Source organism: Pezoporus occidentalis, unplaced genomic scaffold, assembly GCF_034315485.1.
Source record: "Pezoporus occidentalis ecotype Australia unplaced genomic scaffold, CSIRO_AGI_Poc_V1 ctg180, whole genome shotgun sequence".
NCBI classification, from domain to species: domain Eukaryota; kingdom Metazoa; phylum Chordata; class Aves; order Psittaciformes; family Psittacidae; genus Pezoporus; species Pezoporus occidentalis.
The window spans coordinates 503,185-530,748 of NW_026913641.1; the positions used below are offsets into that span (position 1 = coordinate 503,185).

Here is a 27,564-nt window from a genome sequence, read left to right on the forward strand (position 1 = left end):
ACTGCAATAAATCCCAGAGCTATAAATCCTAGAAATGAGGATCACTTGCGTTAATGCATTGACACTTCCCCAAGGCTGATCCTGGCCTTCCCTATTCCTACAACACTGGTAGACCATCTCAGAAATCTGAGAATCCTGCTTAGTTACCTCCCAGTGAGAAGTCCGGCAAACTAAAAGCATTCCTCTAGAAAATGCATTTATAAAAAATTCTAAAAGCACAACCTCTCTGATTAAATTAGTGGTTACAAGTTAGCATGTCGAACTAGAAGGGAAGGAGGCTTTGCAGCAACACCTTCTTTAAACCTCTATTCTGGTGCTCAGTCCTTGATCCTATGCTGTGATGACCGGTAACCATCTATTTAGCTGATGAGTTTATCAAGAGGGAGAACAAGATGCAAGTTGGCTGTGAATTTAGGTACATTATCTGCCACAGCTAAACCGTGTTAGATCTCAAGCTGTGCTCTGGGCAGCTCAGATGATCACAGCAGGCACTCAAGTGTGCAAGCAACCTGACTTTGATTAGGTAAATTCAGCAGCTAGCCAGCTAGTCCCAACAGATTGTCTTCTAATCAATGGAGTGAGAGAAACTCTTCCAGAGACTTCTCTGAGACAATAATTATTGTATTCTGTGATGGGAAGTACTTCTCTCTGTTAACCATTTATAGAAACCAGCTGCATATCTAAATTTGGTACTTGAAGCTAGGCAGCACAAATACTCTCTACAGCTCACTCCTCACTTTTGAGAGCAACTGCTTCTAAAGATCTCCAAACTCTTCCATGTGAAAAGGAAACATAAAATCATAGAACAGTTAGGGTTGGAAAGGACCTTAAGATCATCTAGTTCCAACCACCTGCCAAGGGTAGGGATGCCTCACTCTGTACCATGTCACCCAAGTCCCTCTCCAGCATCTTTGTAGCCCACTTCAGATAGCGGATGCTGCTCTGAGATCTCCACGCAGCTTCTCTTCTCCAGGCTGAACAGCCCCAGTGTTTTTTGCCTGTCTTTGTATAGGAGGTTCTCTAGTCCCCTTATTAACCTCGTAGGCCTCCTCTGGACTTGCTCCAATAGAATCTGGGAGCTTGTAGAAGTAACTGGAAGGAAAGTGAGATACATCAGCCTAGCTTCCCCAGGAGGAGTGACCGCTCTTTCAGGGAACCAAAGGACATGACCCGGCAAGAGAAACAGGCAGTGTTGAATTGTTCAGTTCTTACCTGCCAAAACCCTGACTTCTGCATCATTTCCAGTTCTTGAGCTGGCTGGATTTTTCGCCAGGCACCTGTAGATCCCACTGTCCCCATGCTGGACCCTGCTGATCTGTAACGCACCGGAGGGCAGGACAGCCACCCGGCTGTCGGCTGAGTTTGGGAACAAGTCCTCCTGGTTTCGCTGCCAGTGCACCACGGGCATGGGCTCCCCGATGACTTCACACTTCAGCAGAATCGTGTCTCCTACAAATGCTGTGACAGATTCCGTCTGGGAAAGAAACCTCAGAGGTCCTGCAAACACAGGCAAAGGGGAAAAAAAGCAATTACACAGACGCTGAAAACTGCAGTTACCTGCTGTTTCCATGCTGATTTGGATTTTGTTAACCATCCAGAGTAAAAATACTAAAAAATTTACATGGCATTCAGAAAACCACTTGGAGATTGCTATAATGGCAGGGTGGCTAACGCTTTCCTTTGTAAGTGACACTCATTAATAGCAAAGAAAAGATGTGTTATCAACATGAAGAGTAACAAATTGTGCCTGAACCCACTTAGGAACAACTTTAACAAAGTACAGATATGCTATCATGCAATATAAACTGCTTAGAACAGGCTGGCATTCAAAGGAAAGCACAAGTAAAGATACATGAGGTAAGGAAAATGTTAGTTGCATCTTGCTGTATTTCTCCTTCCTTTCAAATGAAAAGAAAAATACTTCAAAACCCACTGATAAATAAGTTGCTCAGGTGATGTCATCAAAACACTTAAATCAGGGAATGGCCATTGTCTGGTTTTCCATGAAGCATTTTTGACTCAGGAGAGCAGGAGAAGAGAGCTGGGACTTTAATTGCACAACTCCCAAGTGCCTCTTTCTCACTCAGTGCAAAAATCATGAGGACCACGTCCTTCACATGGCAGAGAAAAAAAACCCGACAAGTCTGCTATATTCATAATGCAAGTGAAAGATGATGTCTAGGTCATGAACTTTTATCTAGAAGCATCACTGTTTTATACGTAACCAGATAAACTCGTAAAGAGGCCAAGGGGAATGGCTTTAACCTGCCCGAGGGGAGACTGAGACGAGCTCTTAGGCAGAAGCTCTTCCCTGTGAGGGTGCTGAGGCGCTGGCACAGGGTGCCCAGAGAAGCTGTGGCTGCCCCATCCCTGGCAGTGTTCAAGGCCAGGTTGGACAGAGGGGCTTGGAGCAAGCTGCTCTATGGAAGGGGTCCCTGCCTGTGGCAGGGGTTGGAACTGCATGAGCTTGAAGGTCCCTTCCAACACAAACCAGGCTGGGATTCTGTGATGAAGAAGAGGGAAAGAAACCACCAGCTCTCTTTCTGGCTAAATACGAGAAGGAGAAGAAGCGACTAGATCAGCAATGTGCTACAGATGGCGTGGACATATCTTGTGGACCTGGTCTGTCCTGGCCAATCTCTAGAAATGACCCTCCCAGACCACCTGGGCACACTCACCTGCCTGCAGGGACTATCTGAAGGCACAGCAGTAAATACAGCCACTCAGAAGCATGTGCAAACACGCACCAAGTGTCCGACAGAGTGAAAACCTTGAAAGATGACCACCAAAAAGAAAGAAAAAGCCACCAAAAGCCACCAAAAACTACATAGGAAAGAAGTATCTTTTTGTTTATGTCAGCCAGCATTCCGTGAAGTCTTTCACAGACTGGTTTGTGTTGCAAGTGACCTTAAAGCTCATCCATTTCAAACCTCCTGCCACCTAGATCATGTTGCTCCAAGCTCCATCTGATAGAAGAGGGGTAATTTTACTAGCTGAGACAAACCAAGTTAAATTTTAGCTAAACAAAACCATATATATGTCAACAAGGAACAATACAAAAGGTAAAGAGCATTCTTTACCTATGCAGCTCACTGAACTAGGAACCATTCTTCACAAAGTGCCTCTCCAGCCCAATGAACTGGGAACCATTCCTCACAAAGTCAGAAGAGAGGCCAACCTAAGACCATGAAACGAATATATCAAGAGAAGTTCAACTGAAGGTCAGCAAAGATACGAGCAGCAGGGGTCCAAAGGACCATGGGACCCTCACTCAAAATAAACTGTGCATAGTGGGTGATAACCTATGTTCTAGCAAGAATTTATAATACGCATAAGATTCCTGGGAATGATAATGTGTATGTATGAGATAAATGCTTATAAGCAAGAAACTTGTAAGAATTGGCTTGCACATTAAGCGGAGCTATCCCCCATGCATCCACTGCTGTAATAAATAATGCCTGCTTCTTAATGCTACACTGGAGTTAAGGAATTTTATTCTGCCGACTTTCAGTGACACATCCAACCTGGCCATGAACACTTCCAGGGTTGGGCATTTCAAAAAGGAGCTGGCACTGGAGGCTATTAAGAAGCTGAAGAAGAGAATAATGACCTCAACTTTCTAGGCACTAAAACGTCACACAAATATGCAGCAAATCAGTGTCTTGGGGAATGATCAAGTGCTGGAAAAAGCATTACAGTGGGAGCCCTTTCTTCATTGCCCACTTCAAACACTTCTTTTCTCTTGTGATTACATCCATTCTTCACAAACATTTTGCTCCTGTCTCACAGAGCTTCTGCATGGATGAGGTCTCAAAGCCTGGATTGCCATGAGCTGAGGCAGGGAGATTCATTAACTATACTGGAACTGGCTCAGTAAAGGGTTCCTAACGGCATTTCAACATATGAAAAGGAGCTTAGATTAATCTAGTGTTGTACAAGCAGTATTTCCCAGTTGCCATGCTCACAAGTTGTCCCTATGAACAAAGGGAGAGAAGACTGGGCAGTTGCCCCCAGTGCCATCCACGCAAGCACTGACACACTCTGCACCCTTGTACGCCTCCCTGTTACAGCAGGGATGCTACTTTCCCGCCAAGCCCTTGCCACAGATGTACTATTAACAGCTATTCACCCCCAGCAAAGCTGGTGCAAGATGGAAAAACAAGCATTCAACACCTTAATTTAAAAAAAAAAATAAAATTAAAAAACAATTGAAGACAAACACGGTGTGAATAGTGATGGAAAGCTGTTGATAACTGCAGATTTTTTCCAGGAGGAAAGATGGCTAAATCTAACAAGTTACTGTAAAACACTAGGACTAAAACAACTGCCAGACAGGGACAACTTTTTCCACACCAGCACCATACCTGCACACAGCCAGCACATGCTTTGCCCTGTACCTGCAAAAAAGGCAGTTCTGCAGAGATTCAAACTCTTTTTAAGTTTAAAAAACGTAATCAAATCTATGCATAACAGATCAAGATGCTGCAAAAAATTTTTTTTTTGTTTACAGTGTCCAAATGAAAATATACTAACCTCCTTTTTTCCCTGGTTATGTTCAAAACTCGTTCATCTCTCTGCAGGACCATAAAATATGAGATCTTAAAACTACCACTGGATCTTTAAAGCTCTCCTGGCTTGGGCTGATTTATTTTAAAGGCATTTTTTGATGCTACACAGATGTTTGGGTTGTCAGGAGCTGGCTCAAGGGAGCAGACCAGCAAATACATTCTGAGAAAGTCACTTTCCATGACAGACCCTGGAATTAAACATTGCAGATCCCTGGTGATGCTTCGCTCTGTAACCAAAGGATTGCAGATGCACCTCCCTGTGATATACCCACACCTACTCAGAAAACTTAATTGAAAGCGGTACCCAACTCAGACTTAGCACACAGTCTGGTTGGCAGATTCTATCAGCATTCCCATCTCTCCTTACAGAAGACCCAATTATTAAGCAATTAAAGTTCACTTAATAAAAAGGCTTATCATTTGGGGGACAGACCTCAGGGTCTAGAACATGTTTAGGTATTAAATATTCAGCAATTTAGTAGCACTCAGTACAATCCCCCAGAGAAGAACTGCTTTAAATGCTTTGTTTGTTTCAAATTAAAGTCTGCAAGGTTACTTAACATCAAGACAAGACCTTTTTTTCCACTTTCAATTCACGTAATAGCTGAAGGGCAAGAAACCAAGGTAATGAAAAAGAGTGATTTCCTTCTGCTTGCTTTCAAAAATAGGAAAGAGAGAGCATGGTTGAGTGAATCTGGAAATGTAAATATTTTAGAAACTGCTGCCTAATTCTCTCTTCTACAGGCTGTTTTCCAAAAAGGTGCTACACTTTAATTACTCTATTTATTTTTTTTTCATTTTCTAGCTCCAGTTTATAATTCTGAAAAGGTTTGCACTGAGTAGCGCACATCAGAATTGACAGAACAAGACCTACAGACTTCAACCGATAATCTAAGTACAGGTTCTTTCATAGAAATAGGAGCTAAATAAACTCTTCCACTTCTTGTTGCAAACCCCACCTTATGGGACTGGATGCCATTGGTTTTGGAGCAGATAAAACTGGTTAAAAGCTGGCCAGCCAGATTTCTGATTTAAAAGACACTAATCACAGAGGGAAATCAAGTTACCAGTATGCATTCAGCAAGATGGCCAGCCAGGGAATACCTGCAGCACGGCACCAGGCAGCCACTCCTAGTACTGTCTGCTAGCCTAATGAAAAGGATTCAAAGAGAAGGATTTTAATATTGCAATAAAATTAATATTAATAAGATATTTTATGCCTTTGCATTTTTTATATATTAAATTTGGGCAGTTAAGTTTTATATAGATGGAAGTTAAACCAATTTACCACAAAGGGCACCTCGGTGTGAAGTGAAGGAGAGGAAGGTGCCAGGCTGAGAGAGCTGGGCTGGGTCAGCCTGGACAAGAGAAGGCTCCTGAAGGGGGGACCTGAGAGCAGCTCCAGTGCCTGAAGGGGCTGCAGGAAACCTGGAGAGGGGCTTGGGACAAGGGATGTAGGGACAGGCCAAGGGGAATGGCTTGAACCTGCCCGAGGGGAGACTGAGATGAGCTCTTAGGCAGAAGCTCTTCCCGGTGAGGGTGCTGAGGCGCTGGCACAGGGTGCCCAGAGAAGCTGTGGCTGCCCCATCCCTGGCAGTGTTCAAGGCCAGGTTGGACACAGGGGCTTGGAGCAAGCTGCTCTAGTGGAAGGGGTCCCTGCCCGTGGCAGGGGCTGGAACTGCATGAGCTTAAAGCTCCTTTCCAACACAAAGCAGTCTGTGATCCTACAATTGCCTGTCAAGCTGACAGAAACCTGCACACAGGCTCAAGAGCAGGTGGGGCCAGAAGACAACACTTTAAGTAATCACAGGCTTATTTACTATTGCCTATTTTCAACAGGAGAAAAGTTCAACCACTCCTCAAACTTGTATCTGATATTGGAAATACTTCATCCTGTTAGAAGCTGAATGTTTCAAATAATACTTATCGGCCAGCAGCTGGGACTGTAGCCACAATATGCCAGAGGAACACAAAATCTTAGGAAGGAAATGTTTATTTGCTCTACAGCCCCAATTTCCAGCTGCTCTCTTCACCTCAGCCACTGGCACAAGTGACCATGGATTATGAGTGCTCAATTTTCAACAAATGCCTAAGCTAAAAATAAGATATGTAAAAACATCGCTAATGTGTGAGTTTTGTCCTTTATGCCTAAATTAAAATGCACATCTCCTGTGTAATTAGTGCAGAGAGTCGTGCTTTCCTCTAGACAGTCCTTCTTGCCTTCCTGTGGCAGGGGAACCAGTGAACCCATATGGGTTACCTAAATTAGGTGACTACCTGTTAATTGTATTAACACCCAGATGGGATTAATCAGTTAAGAGTTCATAAGAACTACAAATAAGGCAGGATCTCTTTTTCCTGATCTAAATACAAGCCACGCTGGTTATTCTGACTACACAGAGAATAGTTAAATCCTGTGAAACTCCTCCCCTGGACACAAAGTACTGCAATTAGGGCCGAAACACACAGGCAGGGTCCCCACTGGTAGATCACATCACAAACACACTGTGAAACAAGCAACATGCGTATCTCTGGTGATTGTGATTTATGATGTGAATGTATGATAGCCTTAATTTCTACTGACTCTGGAGTTTCACATAAGCAAACTTAGATAGAAATTAACATGGCTGTTTGAAAGAACATAAATTATGGGTAATGGCAATATAATCAACATAACACATTGACTGTATCTTAAACTGTTCCATCAAAAATAAGATATTGAAAACTAACTGAGAATTTCAGAGAGTGAGCAACACAGCATCTTTAGAAATAAAGGTACACAACTCTAATTTTCTTTCCTTTTGTTTTCACTGGGTCCCAGGTGTTATTTCTGCAGCAATCCAGTTGTAACCTATCATCACAGCCCTAAGGAGATACCGAAATGCAGCAGTCTGTACCATTGAGCACCCAGTGGCTGCAACCAAAGGGAGAACAGACACAGCTTCAGGTCTGGAAGTTTGATTTAAGATGCTTTAACAAGAATGACTCTGGTGTATGGCCCTGTCTGCAGGAGATCAGGATTGATGTGGGCTTGGCATTAAAACTGTGTATTGAGATGTAAGTAATTATGAAGCACAGTGGCAAATAGCTCTAAATTAACCAAAGTACATCTAGTTACATATATATTATATATATATACATATATATAATAAATAATTGAAATTATTTCCTAACAGAGTGCATCACAGTATTTAATTTGTGTTAATAAACAAGAGATAACTTTTCAATTTCATAGATAATGACTGAGTCTCTGAGATAATACAGGTTCAAATATCTAAAGGTGGCAAAGCCACAGAAACTGGCATCCCACCAGCTCATAAAATGTAAGCAGCTTCTGAGTTCCTCAGGCCTAAAAATAGGCACTTCTGAAAATGCTACGGTGACTGACTTGCTTGCTCAAGGAGAAATGCAAGGTAAGGAATGGTGTGAGCCAGGCTTTCCCCAGCTCTTCTATAAATATATCAGTGTTTCCTTCCTTTCTATAATACTGAGTGGGGGTTTCCTTCGGGGTACTCACAAGCTGAAACAAATAGGAATACAGTTCAGGGAGTAGCTGAAGGGGGAAAGGAAAGTCAAATTCATGCCAAGTTCTCAGTCTTTCAGAAGAAAGGAGAGAAATAAATGAGCTTAAAGTACAATTCAAGCCTGTGGGCTCTATTGAAGAGGGCATGAAAATCAATTTCCTGAAAGAAAACTTAAGGACCAACATCACCAGATACCTTAAAAAGAAAGCAACAAAAGAAGAGTTTAAACAGACACTACTATGTTTAATATTCATTGAACAAGTGTCAAAAGAATGAATCTACTTCACATGCTTTTCTGCTGGTCTCTTAGCATGTGTCTTGCTGCTTTTGGATTAAGGAGTGACTCATCTTGCTTTGTGCCAAGGGAGGGAGAGCAGCTGAGATGTTTCAGCCAGATTCATCTCAAAGTCCGAGCCAAACAAAACACTTGGCCTCATTTCAGAAGAGCCAAACTGTGGGAGGTTTCTCAGCTTACATATTTAAGAGCGAGACAATTATTTCTGCAAATTGCATTTATCATGCAGTCATCACATGGAATATGCATCTTGATACTCTTCCTGTGAAGTCCTCTAGTTTTAGATAGCGCTCAGAGATCCACTGTGAAGGCTGAAAGGTGAAGTCCCTGCACTTTACTCTCTGTGGCCCTTTGGGGAGGAAGATAATTTAGTTGACCTCAAACAGTAGCACAGCTGTGGAGGGAATCTCTGTACTGATAACAAAGTCAAAAATACAAGGGACAGATTTTATAGTTGACTGTAAAAGCAAGTGTGTATATGTATATGTTTATATAAATAGATACGTGAGAAGACTTAGGGAAGAGTTTAGTCTGAAACACTTAGGCTGTGTTGCAACCCTGATGCTGCTTAGCCTTGGAAATGCTCCAGTTCTCCAGGCATCCTCACCTTTTGAGGAGGTTTTAATCCTGATATTTTACTATTAGATCAGATTCCTCGTATAATGCCAGGAAAGCCACTATGTTTCCTCTTAAATCACATGGAGAGAAATGTCAGAAGCCATCTCTTCCTCCATCAGCCCTATCCTTGCCTGGACATGCTCACACAAGTGCTGTTGAACTCATTGTAGGTGAGATGGAAACCACAGCTCATGAACAGATGATTCAGAATATCCCATATAGGAAGAAAATATCCCCTTTTCTAGCACAGGGCGATGTCAAGGTCTCCTCCAGCACAGCAATTTTCTCTCACAGCATGTTGAGTCCATTACAAATATTATAGCACCAATTCTTGGCAGCAATCTAATTCCACCAAGAAAGGCTTGCTGAAGGAAGATGAAGCCAGGATGTGCCCTCTGATGCCACTTACCTATCACAGGAAATAAATGAACTTATTTTTCTGAAAAAGACTTTTCTCTAACCTGTGCTACTGATGTCAGCTCAGATTATCAAACCCACAAGAATTTTGAAAATCTAATTTACTTGTCACCTTTTATGCAGCTCGCATGCTGGCTTCGCTCAGCATAACGCATGGAAACAATCTATTTTTTCCATCCATGTATTTATGCTGCAGGGGGATTTTCATCAAGGATTAAATGCCTTCATGGTCAGTTCTACTTAGTCTTTGCAGATCTTCCTCTCTGATTCAAAACACTAGCGTAGAGCTGTTGTGCTTGAACATCCCACGCACAGAGGATACATTCAGAACAGCAGAATTTTCAATTTTAACTGAATCATTCAAGTTCAATCCTCAAAATTGCTTTTCCCTTCAATAGAGATTCTTCAGCTTTTCAGAATTCATGGGAACCAATTTCATAGAATTATGGAATGCTTCGGGTTGGAAGGGAGCTTCAAGCTCATCTGATCCCCCTGGCACACCATTAGACCAAGCCCTGTTCAACCTGGCCTTGAACACTGCCAGGGATGGGGCAGCCACAGCTTCTCTGGGCACCCTGTGCCAGCGCCTCAGCACCATCACAGGGAAGAGCTTCTGCCTAAGAGCTCATCTCAGTCTCCCCTCTGGCAGCTTAAAGCCATTCCCCTTGGCCTGTCCCTACATCCCTTGTCCCAAGCCCCTCTCCAGCTTTCCTGTAGCCCCTTCAGGCACTGGAGCTGCTCTAAGGTCTCTTCTTCAGGAGCCTTCTCTTGTCCAGGCTGACCCAGCCCAGTTCTCTCCGCCTGGTTCCAGAGTAGAGCTGCTCCAGCCCTCGCAGCGTCTCCATGGCCTCCTCCAGACTTCCTCCAGGAGGTCCATGTCCTGCCTTGTCATTCTTTAAGATCACAGTTTGGAAATTAGACCTTCTTATAGTCACAGGCAAAACATGGCTCTCCATAGATCCACACCTGTAGTTCTCCATGGCTTTTCAGGCAGTGGCTGTATCTAGTTTCCCTCTCTCACAATTTCCACAAGACACTGCCACAGCTTATGACTTTTTGCTTCTTTCTCAAGGAGAAGGGGGGAAAGCATAGTAGATATTTAGAGCAACAAATCTTCTAATATTTATTAACAAGTCTACATGATATACGGAATCTCATTGAGTTTAACTCCCTGTCATTCACAGCAGCACACTACACCTGTGTGGGGAAAAGAAATACTACCCTAAATTTTTATCATCCATTGACAGGCCCACCTACTGCTTTGCCCCTGTTAATACACAAATCAGAGGGTGTAAATCTCTTTATCTTCCTGACGGCTGTTCTTGCCATCACTCGTGGCTCGTAGCCAGCAAGCAGAACAGGCTTCCCACCAGTCGCCAATGAAATCATCAAATCTGCTCCTCAAACATGAAATAAGAAAGAAGAAAATAGGCTTTGTATTTTATTGCTGAAGAATCTAAAACCGGACATATTTCAAAATCTCTAATTAAAACTATAAAACATGCGGGCTCTCTCATTTGTGCGCCATGCACTGGGAGTTCGCTGGTGTTAGCATCATTTAGCCAGTCATATTTAAAGCCTCATTTAAAGCAGTGATTTTGCTCTCATAAAGCACTGTAGATGTAGTGTAAAGATGCCCTGATTGGAACAGCAACCTCTTGATGTAGTGGTCTACAAACACAACATGATATTTTTGTGACTTGCCTCATTTAAAGTACTTCAGGACAACCTTGAAAAAACCCTTCAGAGTAATTAGGTGTAACTCAAACCACCCCTTCCAATACACGAACAGAGTCTTCAAGCAAGCCAGAGGCATCCCTGGCTCCAGAGAGAGAAAGAACAAGTGATGTAGCTTCTGACAAGCAGTGATTGCGCCTGGGCTACCACCAACAGCACTGAGATGAGCCGTACCTGGGGACGATAGCAGCCACAGCTGAAACCCTGACTACACAGACAAGCCATGAGCCAAGTGAAGATGCATGGCACAACAGTCCACATCACCCCAGCAGATACAGTAAGGGTTAGTGAGGTCTGTAAGACTACCACAAACCTCTCTGTCCTGCAAACCCCATCCACTGCATTTCTGAATCCAGCTGCCTGCTTTGAGACTCATCTTCTAAAAATCCGGAACGCCTAATGTGGTGTGAACTGTGGTTTATTCTCCGATGATACCAGTGGACGTTTCTGATGTGGCAGACCAGTTTTGACATATCAAAGGTCAATCTGCTCACAGACAAGAGAGCTAGGACTCTGCTACCATGAATAACAGATTCTACTTAGAGAAAATGCTTATGCATATTCCCTTCTCCTTCCCTAATCCAGCACTTCCACAGTGCTCTGAAGAGCCAGTATGTATATAAATTACTACTAATGCAACTCAGAGCAAAAACCTTCTTCTTTGCTCCCTCCTCCACTGACTATCCACATATCAAATAAAGTTCTAGTCCTCAGTCTTCTAGTTTAAGACATTTAATGGTGCAGGGTCATGATATCTATTTAAAGGAAAGATCAATCGAAACCTTCATCTTCAGCTTCATTCAAACACTCATCTTCAGCAAGCACCCGTCTCACTTGTGCTGAAGATCAGACTTTATCAAGGACTGGGACAGACTGTGAAGCACACTCGTGCAAGAAGATCAGAGATTTCAGAAACTTCAGTTGCAAGCACAAGAGCAAATTTGTTCTAATTCATCAAGTGCTGGCTTAGGACATCGCACACACACAGGGTGCGATATATGTGTGCAAAGTGTATGTGGATCTTTCTTAAATGTCAGAATGCAGAGAAAGAGGACATGCAGCCCAAGCACTGGACTTGCTTGGGGAAAGATGCAGAAGATTGTGCAAGGCAGTTGCAAAAGAATGAAGATGGGGAACACTGAGTTAGAAGGCACAAGTGCAGCACCTGAGAAGTCCTGCCTGCTGTCCTTTTTACTTACTGGTTTATGCTTTCAGTGTTTGTTTCAGAGGACATCCGTTTCACAGCTCTCACCTGGTGGAAATCTTTGAAAACCACTTATTCTGCTAAAGCTAACTTTAGCTCCTCGGGGCAGAACATGTCACTAGTGATTAAAGGGATGCTACAGGTCAGGGAACTTTGTTTGGACAAACTTCCAAGTGTATGAACATCAAGCTTTTTGCTCCACAAGCATGGACTAAGAAAACTTTACATCATTAATAAAGATGAGACCAACAGGATGTTTAGACGTTGTAGTCAGAGCCATAGGATGTGAAGCAGCTCAAGCCTTGATAGGTTTAACTGTGCCAAAGGAGGCATTCATCCCCTCAAGTGCTGCAACACAGCTGAACAGACAAGGAGGAAAAAAAACAACTGGAAGTTTATCTTTTCTCTAGTCTGTTATCTGACACACTGCATGAAAACGTGCTTTAGCTCTGTCTCATCTTATTCCAGACACTAAGAAGGTCCAAAGCATATCCACCAACTTATTTATCTCACTCGCTTCCCACTGGATTTGTCACAGTGGGATCTGAACACCACAAACAGGACTGTATTCATCCCTGCAGCATTCCTGGAAAGTGGGAATTCCCATTCCTTTGGGCATTGGTATTGCATCTGAAGACAATGCACTTCAGCTATACACCTCTTCGCCTCAAACAGCCAAACCTCTCTCTCCTTACATCCTCTTCACATAAGAATATAAGACACATGACATTTTACCTGACAGAAAAAAAAAAAAGCTAGAGAAAAAGTATAGAGAGAACAAATTAACTGTAAAAGCAATACTGACAGATTACACATGATACTATAGAGCCCATCCAAAAACTCAAAGTCATGAAGCAAACCACATGTCAGAAATAATATAAGACTAAATGAGACATTAAATGGGATGCTAAATGGCTTTTCTCAGTCGGCTAACACTTTTGAACTTCATTTCATATTTTCAAGATCTTTCATTCTTGGCTATATGCTTTCTTTTATAGTAGAATCCCTGTGTTTGCTGCTAATGATAAGGATCACAAAGCTATGGGTTAACAACAAAACACACCCTGCCCTAAGTTAATAGAATTGTGCACAAAATACTAGGAATTGGCTAGAATTATTTTTAATAATAAATCTTCAAGGACTAATTGCACCAGCATATTATCCATACTATATAAGACATCCCAAACTACAGGGATGAACACATAAGAATCAGGTTGTAAATGTTTTACCATTATAGGTAGCAATATTTTCCTGAAATAATCAATTCCTCATAAACCCGTAGTATTTCTTTGTTTATGGGAGAAATATTTAAATATGTTTTTCCACATATTTAGGATTCATCCTCCCCTCTCCTTTCCTAAGCATTAAAACTCGGAAAGTTACCATTGCTCTTAATCCCAAGAAATCAGTGGCTTTCACTAACAACTAAGACAAGCTAGTCTTAGATTTACTAATGCATCTGTAGGCCAGGAAAGCATTTGTATCATGTGACTTATCTTTTTGAGACAAATTTGGTAAAAGCACGTTGAAGTCCCGAAATACAGTGCAATAAATGAATTAACTGAGCACAGCATACACTCTATGGCCATTAAACTGAAAGAAATGCAGGCGGAGGCAAATACCAACTGAAGAAATGCAAAGCCAATTGGCATTTTATTGAGCATTAGCACTCAACCCTAAATCACCAGCTATCGTTGTGTATAAGTAACCATTTAGCAGCAGCGGTATTTGTGTTACAGCAATTCCCAGGGGCCTCAGTGGGTGTTATGGCTCTGTTGTTCCCATTATTACACATAAACACACACACAGGGACCAGTTCAATGCACTGTAGGCACAAGGTGCTGTATGTTTAAGCGGAAAGAATAAGCCAAGTGCAAAGAAAAGGAAGTGAGAAATGCCAGCTAACTTAGTGCCACACCAGCAAAATACTCCTGACCAAATGTCAGAGCAAACAGCTAGGAAGTGCTTGGATATGGACGTTATTTGCTGGCATTTCCCCCATTTTATTCTACAATCTATGCATAAAACATATGCTGCCTGTTCATGCCATATCTGAGCCCAGCTCTGTGAGCTAATTTGCTGAACATCAGCCTCTAGTCTGGACTAGATGGTAGCTTCTAGCTCAAACCAGCCCTTTGGGAAACCGGGTCAGATGAGCTCTCATCCTCTGCAATAACTTGCTGCTCTCCATTGGCTGCAGGGTGGTATAAAGCAGACTCTTCAGCATCCTCCCGACCTTCCCAGGTTTTAAGAGCTCTCCTTGCCCCTGTGTGTGGAAAGACAAACCCATCTACTTAAAGCACAATGATTTATGTTGGCTTGTTTGATTGCACATTGACAGAAAGGAAAATGATTCACTCAACCATGTATAGATGCAAGTAAAAGGTCCTTATGGTTTTCCAGCTCTCACCTGCCATTACTTGCTGAAGCAGGTTTGTCTAGAATGGACAAAACAGAATCAGTGAGTCAAAGCCCTGCGGAGTCACTGCAAGGCACAAGCACCAGACATTTTAACAGTAGCCTGGAACAAAAACTGGAAACAGAATATGAGGAAAAAAAGTATTAAAATTACAGCAGGAGAAACCATCTAACACCAGTTCATAACTGCAGAATAATCTGGTCCCTGATGCTTTACCTGACTTTCACATATGTCTTATCTTCCGTTGGCACGTGTCCTCAAACACAGCATCCTCTCCGTCTTTCTTCCATGGGGACTGTGTAAAGCCATCAAGGTTACCTCAGGCTTTACTACGTATCCTATTTTAGTTTACAAAAAAACAATAGACCCTTTGCCAGCTGTGCTGCCACTCAGCAGGTGAGGCAGAGGAAGAGAAGTGGAATCTAGGTGGAAAACAGTACATACTGCATACCACCCTGCCCTTGGTTGAGCAATCTCTGCCTCAGGAGATCATCCTTGCACCCAGGGAGAGCCACTGGCTACTCTTGAAACCCTTCTATGCAAGGAGCCAAATCCTACTTTATATACGTACACATTCTCAATGACTTAAGTGCTGCTGACTTTAGTGGGAGACTCCTTTCTACCACAGGCCATTTTCTTGCCCATAGAACCAAAGAACCTCTTCTGATAAAATGGTCTGTTCTGACAGGGCCTAGCTATTCTCTGGAAGCAAAAGATAACAATGAGAACAGTAAGAACATCACTGGAAACCAGAGTCCATTAAAATGCAGCGACCTGCTAGCTCTGCTCTGATGAATACTACAGCATTGTCATGCTTTACGACAAATCTAAGATAAATCAGCAGTAGCCCCCAGCACAAATAAGAAACTTGAATATTTTACAGTGTAGAATCTCTGACTTCAAGTTTGCTTTTTGTCAGTAGCACAGAACAGGTTGCATCAAACCAAAGCACTACAGCGAACGCCGCAGTATTACATTTTCTGCACTGCTATCCTCAGTTACCCTCCGTCTTTATGGCCACATAGAGAATACTATACATTCCATGTTTGCACTTCCCTGTTCCAATATGTCAGGGTTAGATGAGGATATATTGCAGTGGTAACTAGAGGTACTTAGTGCAAAATAAAGTAAGTTGCCCCCAAGTGCAACTCCAGTGGCCTTGTCAACTCAGAGGAGAGAACCCATATAATATGTGGAAGGCAGTCTTTTTCCTTCCTTCTTTTGTCCCTCAAGTGGGAATTTCAGCATTTCGGAAGGAGCTGCTCAACACCGGCCTTCTAGCATCAAAAAAGGATGTTAAGTGCAAATAAATCAAATCAGAGAGAGAAAATAGGATAAGAGTCGTTAAAAGGCACAGTGGCATCCTTTCAGCTATTGCAGATGACGTGGTGCATTTACACAAGGCTATTTATCCACTGATCTCAAAATAATTTATAAAGTGTTAATTGACTCAAGAAGCTTCGTAATTTCCCCTGGGAGGAAAAGCAAAAATATTATGTAAGTTGCCTGTGAATTCTTCAGCATAATTGGCTTCTCATTCTGATTTTTGACCTGGCCAGTGGTGATTCTGCAAAGTGCAGACCTGAACAGCACTGAGGTCCCATTGGCTCTCTTGCTCAACAGGTTGCAGGCAGCACTGGAGCTGTGACACTGCTGGTATGTGAGCCCTACCATGCAATTCATCGCAAGACAGAAACCCTGTGTGTCCCCAGGACCCCTACATCACAACATCACAAGTCCGCAAGCACCGACTCCAACAGCATTTTTGCATACACAGTCAAGAGGGAGGCGGACTATCCAGCACACACCAGGGTGTTCTGTGCAACACTTTAGCTTCTCTTTTTAGTTTGGGAGGTGACTTTAAGGAAGTCATTTCTCTGATATAGCATTTCATGCCATCCAGAGGGATCTCGACATGCTTGTGAGGTGGGCTGATGCCAACCTTATGAAGTTTAACCATGCCAAGTGCAAGGTCCTACACCTGGGTCGGAGCAATCCCAGGCGCAGCTACAGGTTGGGCAGAGAAGAGATTCAGAGCAGCCCAAGGAGAAGGACTTGGGGGTGTTGGTTGATGAGAAAATGAACATGAGCCGGCTTCAGTGTGCGCTCACAGCCCAGAAAGCAACCGTATCCTGGGCTGCATTAAAAGGAGCGTGACCAGCAGGTCGAAGGAGGTGATCCTGACTGTTTACTCTGCTCTTGTGAGACCTCACCTGGAGCATTGTGTGCAGTTCTGGTGTCCTCAACATAAAAAGGACATGGAACTGTTGGAACAAGTCCAGAGGAGGCCACGAGGATGATCACGCGACTGGAGCACCTCCTGTATGAAGATAGGCTGAGGAAGTTGGGGCTGTTCATCCTGGAGAAGGCTGCGTGGAGACCTCAGAGCAGCTTCCAGGGTCTTAAGGGGGCCTATAGGAATGCTGGGGAGGGACTCTTCATTAGAGACTGTAGTGACAGGACAAGGGGTGATGGGTTCAAACTTAAACACGGGAAGTTCAGATTGGATATAAGGAGGAAATTCTTTCCTGTTACGGTGGTGAGGCACTGGAATGGGTTGCCCAGGGAGGTTGTGAATGCCCCATCCCTGGCAGTGTTCAAGACCAGGCTGGACAAAGTCTTGGGTGAGATGGTCTAGTGTGAGGTGTCCCTGCCCATGGCAGGGGGGTTGGAACTTGATGATCTTAAGGTCCTTTGCAACCCTAAATACTCTATGATTCTATTCTAAAGGGCTGTAGGAAACCTGGAGAGGGGCTTTGGACAAGGGCCTGTAGGGACAGGCCAAGGGGAATGGCTTTAACCTGCCTGAGGGGAGACTGAGATGAGCTCTTAGGCAGAAGCTCTTTGCTGTGAGGGTGCGGAGGCGCTGGCACAGGGTGCCCAGAGAAGCTGTGGCTGCCCCATCCCTGGCAGTGTTCAAGGCCAGGTTGGACACAGGGGCTTGGAGCAAGCTGCTCTAGTGGAAGGGGTCCCTGCCTGTGGCGGGGGTTTGAACTGGATGAGCTTAAAGGTCCCTTCCAACACAAACCAGTCTTGGATTCTGGGATTCTATGATATTCTCTCTAATTTGGGTCATTCTCATCAGTGTTAATTTACTTAGGTCTACCCAGAAAATGAAACTCATGCTTTCTGATAATTCTGAAAGCATCTTAAAGGCATCTACTTTCTCTCTCTTTTTTTATTTCCAATTTTTACTGCAAACACAATTTATACCAAAACACCATCCTACAAACCATCTCCATTACCAAACACCTTTATGGAACTTCAAAAGAATGTTAATATTTTCTCTAAACAGTCTAAATATTTATCAAATTGATACTTTGAGACCTATATTCTAGAATATATTTGAGCTCTCCATTCTGAAAGCATCCTGCTTGTCTCTGCTAAAAGATAATTTTGGAGCTCCTGGGTGCTGCAGAAACAAGTGAAGAATTCACCAGAACCTTTTTCACAGGCTTTGAGATGAGAGAAATGGGAAGAATTTAATTTGGAAAGATATGACTCTAAGGTAGAAGTTGAATTGGATCTTGGAAACAAAGACGGCATTGGATGACAAAGTCACACTAAATACACACCTGGCTAAGGGCCCAGATTTTGCCTCATAGTTTTAATGTGATATATCAACTGATTTTATGAAGATGTGAACTTGTACTGAACTTCAGTTATCAAATTTCAGAAGCTTAGTGTACAGTGTCACTATTGAGTAACTCAAACTTTTAATAGAAAACTAGCTAAATATAATAAATAAATAAAAATATAATCAATGAATACAACAAATAAGTAAAATACAGGTGTGACAAGATCATCCAAACCAGACCCAATATTGCCTCACGGGCTACAGTACCAATGGAGGTGTATGTCCCACACCAGCAAGAAAACACCATGTGAAATACTGTAATAAAATTATTGTACTTTAGAAAAAGGAAAGAGAGAAAAGAATGAACAAAAAGTAAAAAAAGGGGCAGAAAGGTCTTTCCTAATCAAGGTATAACACCACCATTTATGAGCCAACACACAAAAAAGCAATATACTATATAGCCTGTAATGCTTTGGGTGATTTAAATGTCAGTCACAGTATTCAGCTCATTTATATTTAAGTGTATTATTTTGTTCAATCATTAGGAAAATGTTTGCACGAGCTGCTTTATGCTTGTGGTTACTAGATTTAATAACTATCTCAGGCGGTATCAGCAAATGGCTGCACAATTTCTGTCAGGGGTAAGGAGAAAAAAGGCAGGACTAGACCACTTAGTAAAGCACACATAAGAAACAAGACAGGCAAAACCTGTAGTTATATCTTTAGTTTTAAACAGGAGATGCATGCACATATTTAGACCTGAGTATTATAACATGGGTTCAAAAGACCATATTGCAAAGCAAGGTTGCATGCTGAAGGACAAAGACAAACTGTGTATCAGGTGATACACAACAGAACTGCTGAAAGTATTAAGCTCCACAGAATAAATTTAAGAATGAGACACTGAACGAAATACCTACCATCTCATTTTGATTTGGAAGGTGATGTGAGATACACTAGCCACTCATGCTACTGCATCAATAATTTTCCCTTTCCTAAAATATTTAGAAAAGCAGCTTACAGCCCAGACCACAAATACTGTCAAGATTATGCAGTTCTTTGATTAGTTAAGATGATAAATCTAACAACTAGAATCTGCAATTATTTATTCATTTATTTTTTCGACAATTAAATTTTTTGAATTCAAGATAAGCCAGAAGACTTCAGTGCTTTCAATATTCTCTTTGCATTTTCATTTTTTGATAGAGTTTGAATCAAATACCTTCACAAGGTCAGATAGCTCTTCTCACTATATTTTCTGGCCCCAGTAAACTTGAGTCACCTTTATTAGCAATAAGAGGAAGCTGTATCTAAAGATATTTTAAAATTGTTTTTCAAAATTGTTATTTTAAAATATAATATTTGCATAATTTAATTTATATAAAGAGATATAAGTGCACATAAATGCCCACACACATAAAATCATAGAATCATAGAATAGTTAGGGTTGGAAAGGACCCTAAAATAATCTAGTTCCAAACCCCCTGCCATGGGAAGGAACACCTTGCACTAAGCCATAAATATACACAGGTTTTTTAGAGACCAGTAAGCCAACACCTAGCTGGACACATGACCAGCATTTCTGTCACATCTCGTGGAAGAATCCTATCTAAACACATAAAACTGGTATTTTTGAAGGATTCAGCAGCTCTTGATGTGGGCCAGAAAGTGATGTTGGTCACTTTTATACTCCCATTGGCCTTCGCAGACATCAGCACGAACCTGCAGGCCTGTGCATGGGAATGTTGTTTTCTGTACTTTCTGAATTAGTGAAGAGCTCATTAAAAATCAGTCTGTGTGCTCCAAGTACTCATTCCAGTGTTGATCAGGCCCCAACATGACCAAACCTCTGTTCTGGGACCCTGAAACCAGAGCAGCATCATAAGCCTTGTAAATTAAAAGACCAATCCAAGGTGTAGACTAAAAATTCTAATATTTATATTGATTAAGACACAAACACCATTACTGGGAGTAATGCTGTGCTGGAAACCACACAAGCAGAAACGAAGAGACTGACTCTGCTGCTATGCTAGGTGTGTGTCTGGGAATCATATTAGTCAAATAAAAACCTCAAAAATTAATGCAGAATCAAGCTCCAAAGTAACAAGCAGCATCCAAAAGTGAATGGGTATAAAAAGTGCTTGCATGTGCCTATACATTTCCCTCAGTTTAATGATCATGATATATATGATGTCAGCTATCTAGGGCTGCTCCCCATCATAGCTTCATAAATAAATTGATTTCTTATAGCTTCAATGAATCACAAAGAGGGAATCTGAAGGATGAGACAGTACGGGTTCATAAAACTATTCTTTTAATAAAGTGTTGTGCAAAAATGTAGTAGAGATATTAAAAGTTTCTGAAAGCTGAAAATTACACAACCTAGTGAGGGAACAGGGAGGATCAGTAGGGAACTTTAAAGGCAAATGAAAGATTTTCTCTACTAAGCCACAGAGTGGAGAAAAAAGCTACTGAATCTGGGAGCCCAACACGAAAGGTGGCCATAGAGGTTAAGGTAGGAGAGGCGGGGAACTTAGGTTCTAAGGAATTTAAGAGCTAAATGTGGTGAGAAAATTTTGGAGCAAAAAGCAGCAGGATCTGGAGCAGAAGCTGCGATAAAGGTTACAGAATTTATAGAATTGTTTAGGTTAGAAAAAATGCTTGATCATCAACTCCAACTGTCCCAAGTGGACTCCTGTGTCCACCACTGCACCCTAGCTCCAAGTGCCACATTTACACATCTTCTAAATATCTCAAGGGATGGCGACTCCAACGCTGCCTTGGGCAGCCTGTTTCAGTGCTTGACATCCCTTTTGGTGAAAACATTTTTCTCAACATCCAACCTAAACCCTGCTGACCCTTGAGGCCGTTTCCTCTTGAGCTGTCCCTTGTTCCTTGGGAGCAGAGACCAGTCCCCTCCTGGTTCCATCCTCCTCTCAGGCTGCTGTAGACAGTGAGCCTTCTCTTCTCCTTCTCTTCTCCAGACTAAACCCCCCCAGGTCCCTCAGCTGTTCCCCATCACACTTGTGCTCCAGGCCCTCCACCAGCTCCATTGCCCTTCTCTGAACTCCCTCTACCACCTCAATGTCTCTCGTGATCCTTTGGTGCCATTTACCGCAACAGAGCAGATGACTGTAGCTGGTAGGTCAGTTAATGGGTCAGTACATTGAACAACAGGACTTTGGTCTATTCAGAATAATTCAACATTAATCCAGCAGGTAAAACAGATCTTTCCTACTCACCATGGGTATCTTGTAGATTTATAACTATACAAGACATCACCACATACAAAACTACTTATTTGAAGAGGTGCATCGCTCTGCACCAGACTGCTGGCATCGCTGGTGATGGAACATAGACATGGAGTTCAGACCCAGAAAATGCTTCAGTTCCTACAGTTTCAATTTATGAATGAGCTTCAAATTAAAAGTAATTCATACTAGAAAGACTTCCTTCTACATTGCACAAGAAAAAAAAAATCTCAGCCTAATAAGCCATATTTTTAAAGTTTTAATTGGGTGGCTGTATTTTTTTTTTTTTTTTTCACCAGATGGTATGGATTCAACACTTTAAGGCTTTTTTTTTTTAAAGTCTGCATTTGTGTGACAGCTCAATTTATTATTTATTTTAAACACAGAAGTATGCTTTCCCTCTGGTATCCAAGCATTCTGGTCAAACTTTTCTTGAAGTGATACTTAAAACAGTTATGTTCTAAAACATGAAGTGTCTCTAACATCTTCCAGTCACCTACTCAAATATGAAGAACATGTAGCACATCATTGTAAAATTCATCAGTGAGAGGTATTACAGATGGCTATAAGCATCTGGTTAATCTGCAAGACTCCAATAGTCTAAGAGCTGATTAACTATTCATTAAAGAGATGTTAACCATTCATTAACCATTTGTGAAGTATGTACACACAGAAACTTGGTATTATGCACCACAAGCTTCACAGGGGGCTTTTTTCTAGCATTTTCTACTATTGAGCTATGGTACTAAGCTCCACTTCAGTACATTCAAAGCAACTTGTTTTGTCTGATTTCATGTACGTTGACACCTACTTCACCCTTGCTGTCAGCTGAAATATTTTGGATTTTTCAGCTATTAAACAAGGCTAGTGTTTACCACAGAGCTAGTTCCCAGCTGACAAGGATATTGAGGCCTTGCGTGCGTCCTGGAAACCACATAATAAAGAAATGCCCAAAGAGAGATGCAGAGAGAATAAAGACGAGATTAAAACATAGAATCATAGAACAGTTTGGGTTGGAGAGGACCTTAAGATCATGGAGTTCCAACCCCCTTACCGTGGGCAGGGACACCTCACACTAAACCATGGCACCCAAGGCTTTGTCCAACCTGGCCTTGAACACTGCCAGAGACGGAGAATTCACAACCTCCCTGGGCAACCCATTCCAGAGCCTCACCACGCTAACAGGAAAGAATTTCCTCCTTATATCCAATCTAAATGCCCAATCCCAATGGACAATTAGCAGTTTGGTGGATTCTCACCCAGCATACCAGGAAGTTACATTCCAGCAAACCTTACCATTAAGATCCAACGTTTTGACTCCACACATTTGCCTCAAGTGTTTAAAGCTGGTCTAACCAGCACTTATGCTGTGCTACAACAGGTCTCTCTAACTCTGGCAGCATTACAAATGTTATAAGGGTGAATGGTTTCTTCCAACCTACTAAACACCAAAGAAAAGGCTTCTTACCAGCACCCCGGCTGCTTGCTTTTGCATCAATGTCTTTCTTCAAAAGCATGTTTATTGCCAGCAATACTAGGCAAATTTGACTAGTGCTTAAGATCCACCATGGTTCACTTTTTCCATCCCATTTTGAGGAGGACATGACAAAAATAAGCTTGAGCTTGTGTGCATCAGCACTTCATTGTTTTCATAGAATCATATCATTGAACAGTTAGGTGTGGAAGGGACCTTAAAGCTCACTCAGCTCCAACTCCTGGCCACGGGAAGGGACACCTTCCACTGCAGCAGCTTGCTCCAAGCCCTTGTGTCCAACCTGGCCTTGAACACTGCCAGGGATGGGGCAGCCACAGCTTCTCTGGCCACCCTGTGCCAGCGCCTCAGCACCCTCACAGGGAAGAGCTTCTGCCTAAGAGCTCATCTCAGTCTCCCCTCAGGCAGGTTAAAGCCATTCCCCTTGGCCTGTCCCTACAGGACCTTGTCCCAGGCCCCTCTCCAGCTTTCCTGCAGCCCCTTCAGGCACTGGAGTTGCTCTCAGGTCTCCCCTTCAGGGGCCTTCTCTTCTCCAGCCTGACCCAGCCCAGCTCTCTCAGCCTGGCTCCAGAGCAGAGCTGCTTCAGCCCTTTGAAATCCCTACCCAGACAGAGGGCATTGGATTAACCTCAGCACAGAGAAAGGACTACATTCAGCTCCCAACATAATCTCTGCTAATGCCAGGGTTTAGGTTTGCTCTGGGGCTGCCCCACAGACAATACTAAATGCCCACATAACAAGAAGTAACCAAAAATTAGTATCAGCATATCCCAAATTTGCAAATACCAAAAATCAGCCTGCAAATTGTTCAGCCTATATGAAAATAGCAAAAAGGTCTGCACTTCATACAGTAATGTTTAAGCTCCAGTAATACTAAAATTAGCAATACCACCAAACATCCCTGTTGATAGATTTAACTGTACAGCCAGAGATCTGCAACCCCGAGGGCTATGGGCCAGAAGGATACTCAACAGTGTTTTGATACAACAGACTGTTTTATTGGAGAAGAAATATATTGGAAAGACACTTCTATTTTTGCAAAGATTTTGTTGGAAGAGACTCCCCTCATGTCTCCTGGTAGGGGCACTAACATGGGAAGTCAGGCAGCCAGGCTACAGTCCAAGAGATGTTATTCTGGTACAAACTCTGTTTTTACAAAACTATATTTAAATTTATGTTTGGTTGAACTTGAATACAACAAGATTCTAGAGTTCTTCAGGCTGTGGCAAAACAGAGAAAGCATCATGGTCTTCTGCTGTTAGAGAGGCTGTGTCAGGGGCTATCTAGGAACATCCCTAGCCAGTGATCAGAGCACCCACTTCCTGTGGCAGTCCTAGACATGAAAGATTTGAATGAGGGGAAAGAAAAATAATGTTAGTTCCTCCCACTAGTGAAGATTGGTAAAAGGGAAACAAAAAAGCATTCAGGGAAAGTGGCACTGATGGCTGATAAACTACACCATTTTTAGGAAAGCAAAGATACCACTGATTTTTCCCAAAATAAATCATTCAGTGCTGTTTGTGGCAGTGAGCAGATTCTTGTGCTTTTACAAATAGGCTTTAAAATCCCTGCTGAGTTCTTCTGCAGGTGAATGGAGGGTCTGTTGTCATACAGGGCTGATATTCCACAAAGCGTATAGCTTAAATCACATACAGCTTCATAAAATCTCCTCCTGGGGTACCAAAGAGCTGAGAGCTACAAGGACCTATAAAGGGAGCCTTAGAGATTAGTTCAGTTTGCTCGTTTATCTTTTTAAATAAGATTTCCCTGTCTGTTAGACATGTTAAAACCCAGACAGAATCCTTGATAGCACATGCAGCCTCATGGGCATTAACCAGGGTCACTTGCTTAACATCTGGTTTCTGCTGAACCCAATGTCTCCTTCTTACTCAAGAAAGTGGGAGTGTTCAACATGAGTTCACCATGTCCCACTGACCTACAATAACGGTGTGGCATGTGCAAGACTTCGAAAAACAGAATTTCATGAAGGAATTTCCAGGGTTTTTTTTCCAAAGAAATGAATATTAACCAAAAAAAGGGAAACTGGATTTATAAGGCGTTTTCTTACTATCAGTTGTTCCAAAATCTATTGCACTCTATTGTTGTATGGAATTAATCCTCAAGCAGTCGGTCCAAACATAGAATCATAGAGTGGCTTGGGTTGGAAATGACCTTAAAGGTCATCTGACTTCACCTTGATGAAATGACTCTGCCTAAACTGCCCCAGACACACATTGGTAAGGCATTCAGATATCTGAGGGAGCAGCCCGAGTCCTCCAATATACATTAATTAACTAATCACTGTGCTCAGCAACACAACCACTGCTGCTAACTGGGGTTCCAGTTGTCACTGACGATGGCTTTACACATCATCACCAATCACTGCTGCTGAGAAAAGGCTCAGTAACAGAGAGTTCATGTTGCCCCACTGTTGAGAAACTTTTGTGCATGTTTTTGCTGACGGGAGGTTGTTTCCTTTGCTGTTTATTGCTGGTAAAGCCTAGCATACGCACACAACACACGAAGGCACCCTTAATTAAGAGAATTACTTCTGCGTCAGTAAAGAGTCTCCAAAATCTGCTTCGTCTTCCAAACGTGCAGAGACAGCACATATGTGTTTTCATAAGCTGAGCACTGCACTTGATAATACACTCTAAAAGGATTTTTCGTATCTCATGTCTGTTCTTCAATATTTTAGTCTGGAAAATTTCAAAATGAAGAAAAAAGGACAACTGATGTCTTACGAGCTAAAAACCAGTCTGGTTAGGAATCATAAAATACAGGTTAATCTCCTGTTGTGATACAACTGGTAGGAAAATAGCAGATGTTCTCAGGTAAACACAATGTGGATTTTTGATATTGATTGATTCATAAGATAAATAAGACATTGCTTTCACTAAAAGAACATCAGCTAGAAATATATCCTAGCACATGTAACAGCCACAAATACCAAACATCCCACTTTTAACCAACAGCTGACTGATTCCCTATGAGTTTCAAGGAGAAAAGCAGCTTCCTAGACCTAAAGAAGTGGTGCATGACCTGGAAATCCTGCAGTCTGAGTTAACACAGTGTGCAAACATACGGGCCAGTTCCCATCCACATACCTGAGAGCACACATAGGTGATGACTAGCAGGGAAGCAACCTTCTGGTACCTTGGCGGGGAGGGAGGGGGGACATATACTCTGGAAAGGAGACCTTCCTGCTGCTCTTCTCGCTGAATCCAAAATGCATGGTAAGAAATATGGTTAAAAATCAGGAAAAAAAGGACTATAGGCTACAAAGGAGTGGGACTCTCTAAGACCACCGAACACGGTGGTTGGACACAGCCAAGGAAGCAGGAAGATGACTAGTCTGGTATTGGTAATGCCCAAATAGAAAAGCATCTAGCACTATCTTCTACAACAGCTAATGGTGTTGAATGATGTTGAGCAAGAGGGAACAATCAGGCACACTGAAGTACTTCCATATGCAATGAGTAGATACTAGTCCTGTAGGTAGGGGAATACTAATTTCTAGATTCTCACTGGGAGTGGGATGACAAAGCAGCCTAAGACAGTCAGAAGTACTGTGGGTATGAGGCACCAAGGGAATGCCTTTAGTTAGACAGCAGCCCAATTGCAGATCATAACATAGATATCCAGTATCTAAACCCACTTGAAGCACCACATATGTACATACGTACATGTACATAAACATACATGTATATCACAGAATTAAAGACCAGTTTGGGTTAGAAGGGACTTTAAATCTCATCTAGTTCCAACCTCCCATTCAAGGGCATCTTCCATTAGATCAGGTTACTCAAAGCCTCATCCAGTCTGGTCATCATCAAGAGGTAAAATTCAGAATCCATTTCAAGAACGTGGGTTTGAGCTAGACTGCTGCAGTCACCCACCTATGTCAGTCCCATCAGAATGGGAGCAGATATCCTGATAGTGAAAGAGAAGACAAGGCTCCACGAGCAAAACTAGAAGCCTCAGAAGCATCAGCCCCTGGAAAAGACAGAGAGGAGGAGGATCTTTGGGAGCAAACAACAGGCTGCAAAATAATTACTTGTGTTACTCTACTGTGATGTGGCAAGTCAGGCAAGACTGCATTTGTAAAGGTCACTGAAAAAAGAAAGGAGCAATGATCAGGATTTAGATGATGCTGCAGGGAAAAAAAGACTTTTAAGAACAACATAGTTAAGAGAAGAAAATGGTTCAGACCTTTATACTAAAGATAAAGGGATACGGTCATTCATTTTGCTTAGATGATGACAATCTTAAAATAGGAAAATACTTTCACAGAAGTCCAAATAGTCATAAATCCTGGAGAAGAAGCCCACAGGGAATGGACCATGAGGTCAGACACTGATAATTCAGCTATGAGTAAATGGCAAGAGTCAGGGACAGAGAGGAATAAGAATTATGTCTATGAAGACAAGATAGCAAAGGCAGAGGAAGAAGGAAGAGATGA

The 27,564-nt window shown here is 42.3% G+C and overlaps 1 protein-coding gene across 1 annotated transcript in view; it reads right to left on the reverse strand.

Annotated features, from left to right (window-relative positions):
* The window catches only part of DCC (DCC netrin 1 receptor), a 602,068-nt gene that overhangs the window by 326,914 nt on the left and 247,590 nt on the right, over window positions 1–27,564 (reverse strand). The window contains exon 3 of the mRNA XM_062615397.1: window positions 1,213–1,497. Within this exon, the coding sequence (XP_062471381.1) occupies window positions 1,213–1,497 (285 nt within the window). The remainder of the gene's footprint in view (window positions 1–1,212; window positions 1,498–27,564) is intronic.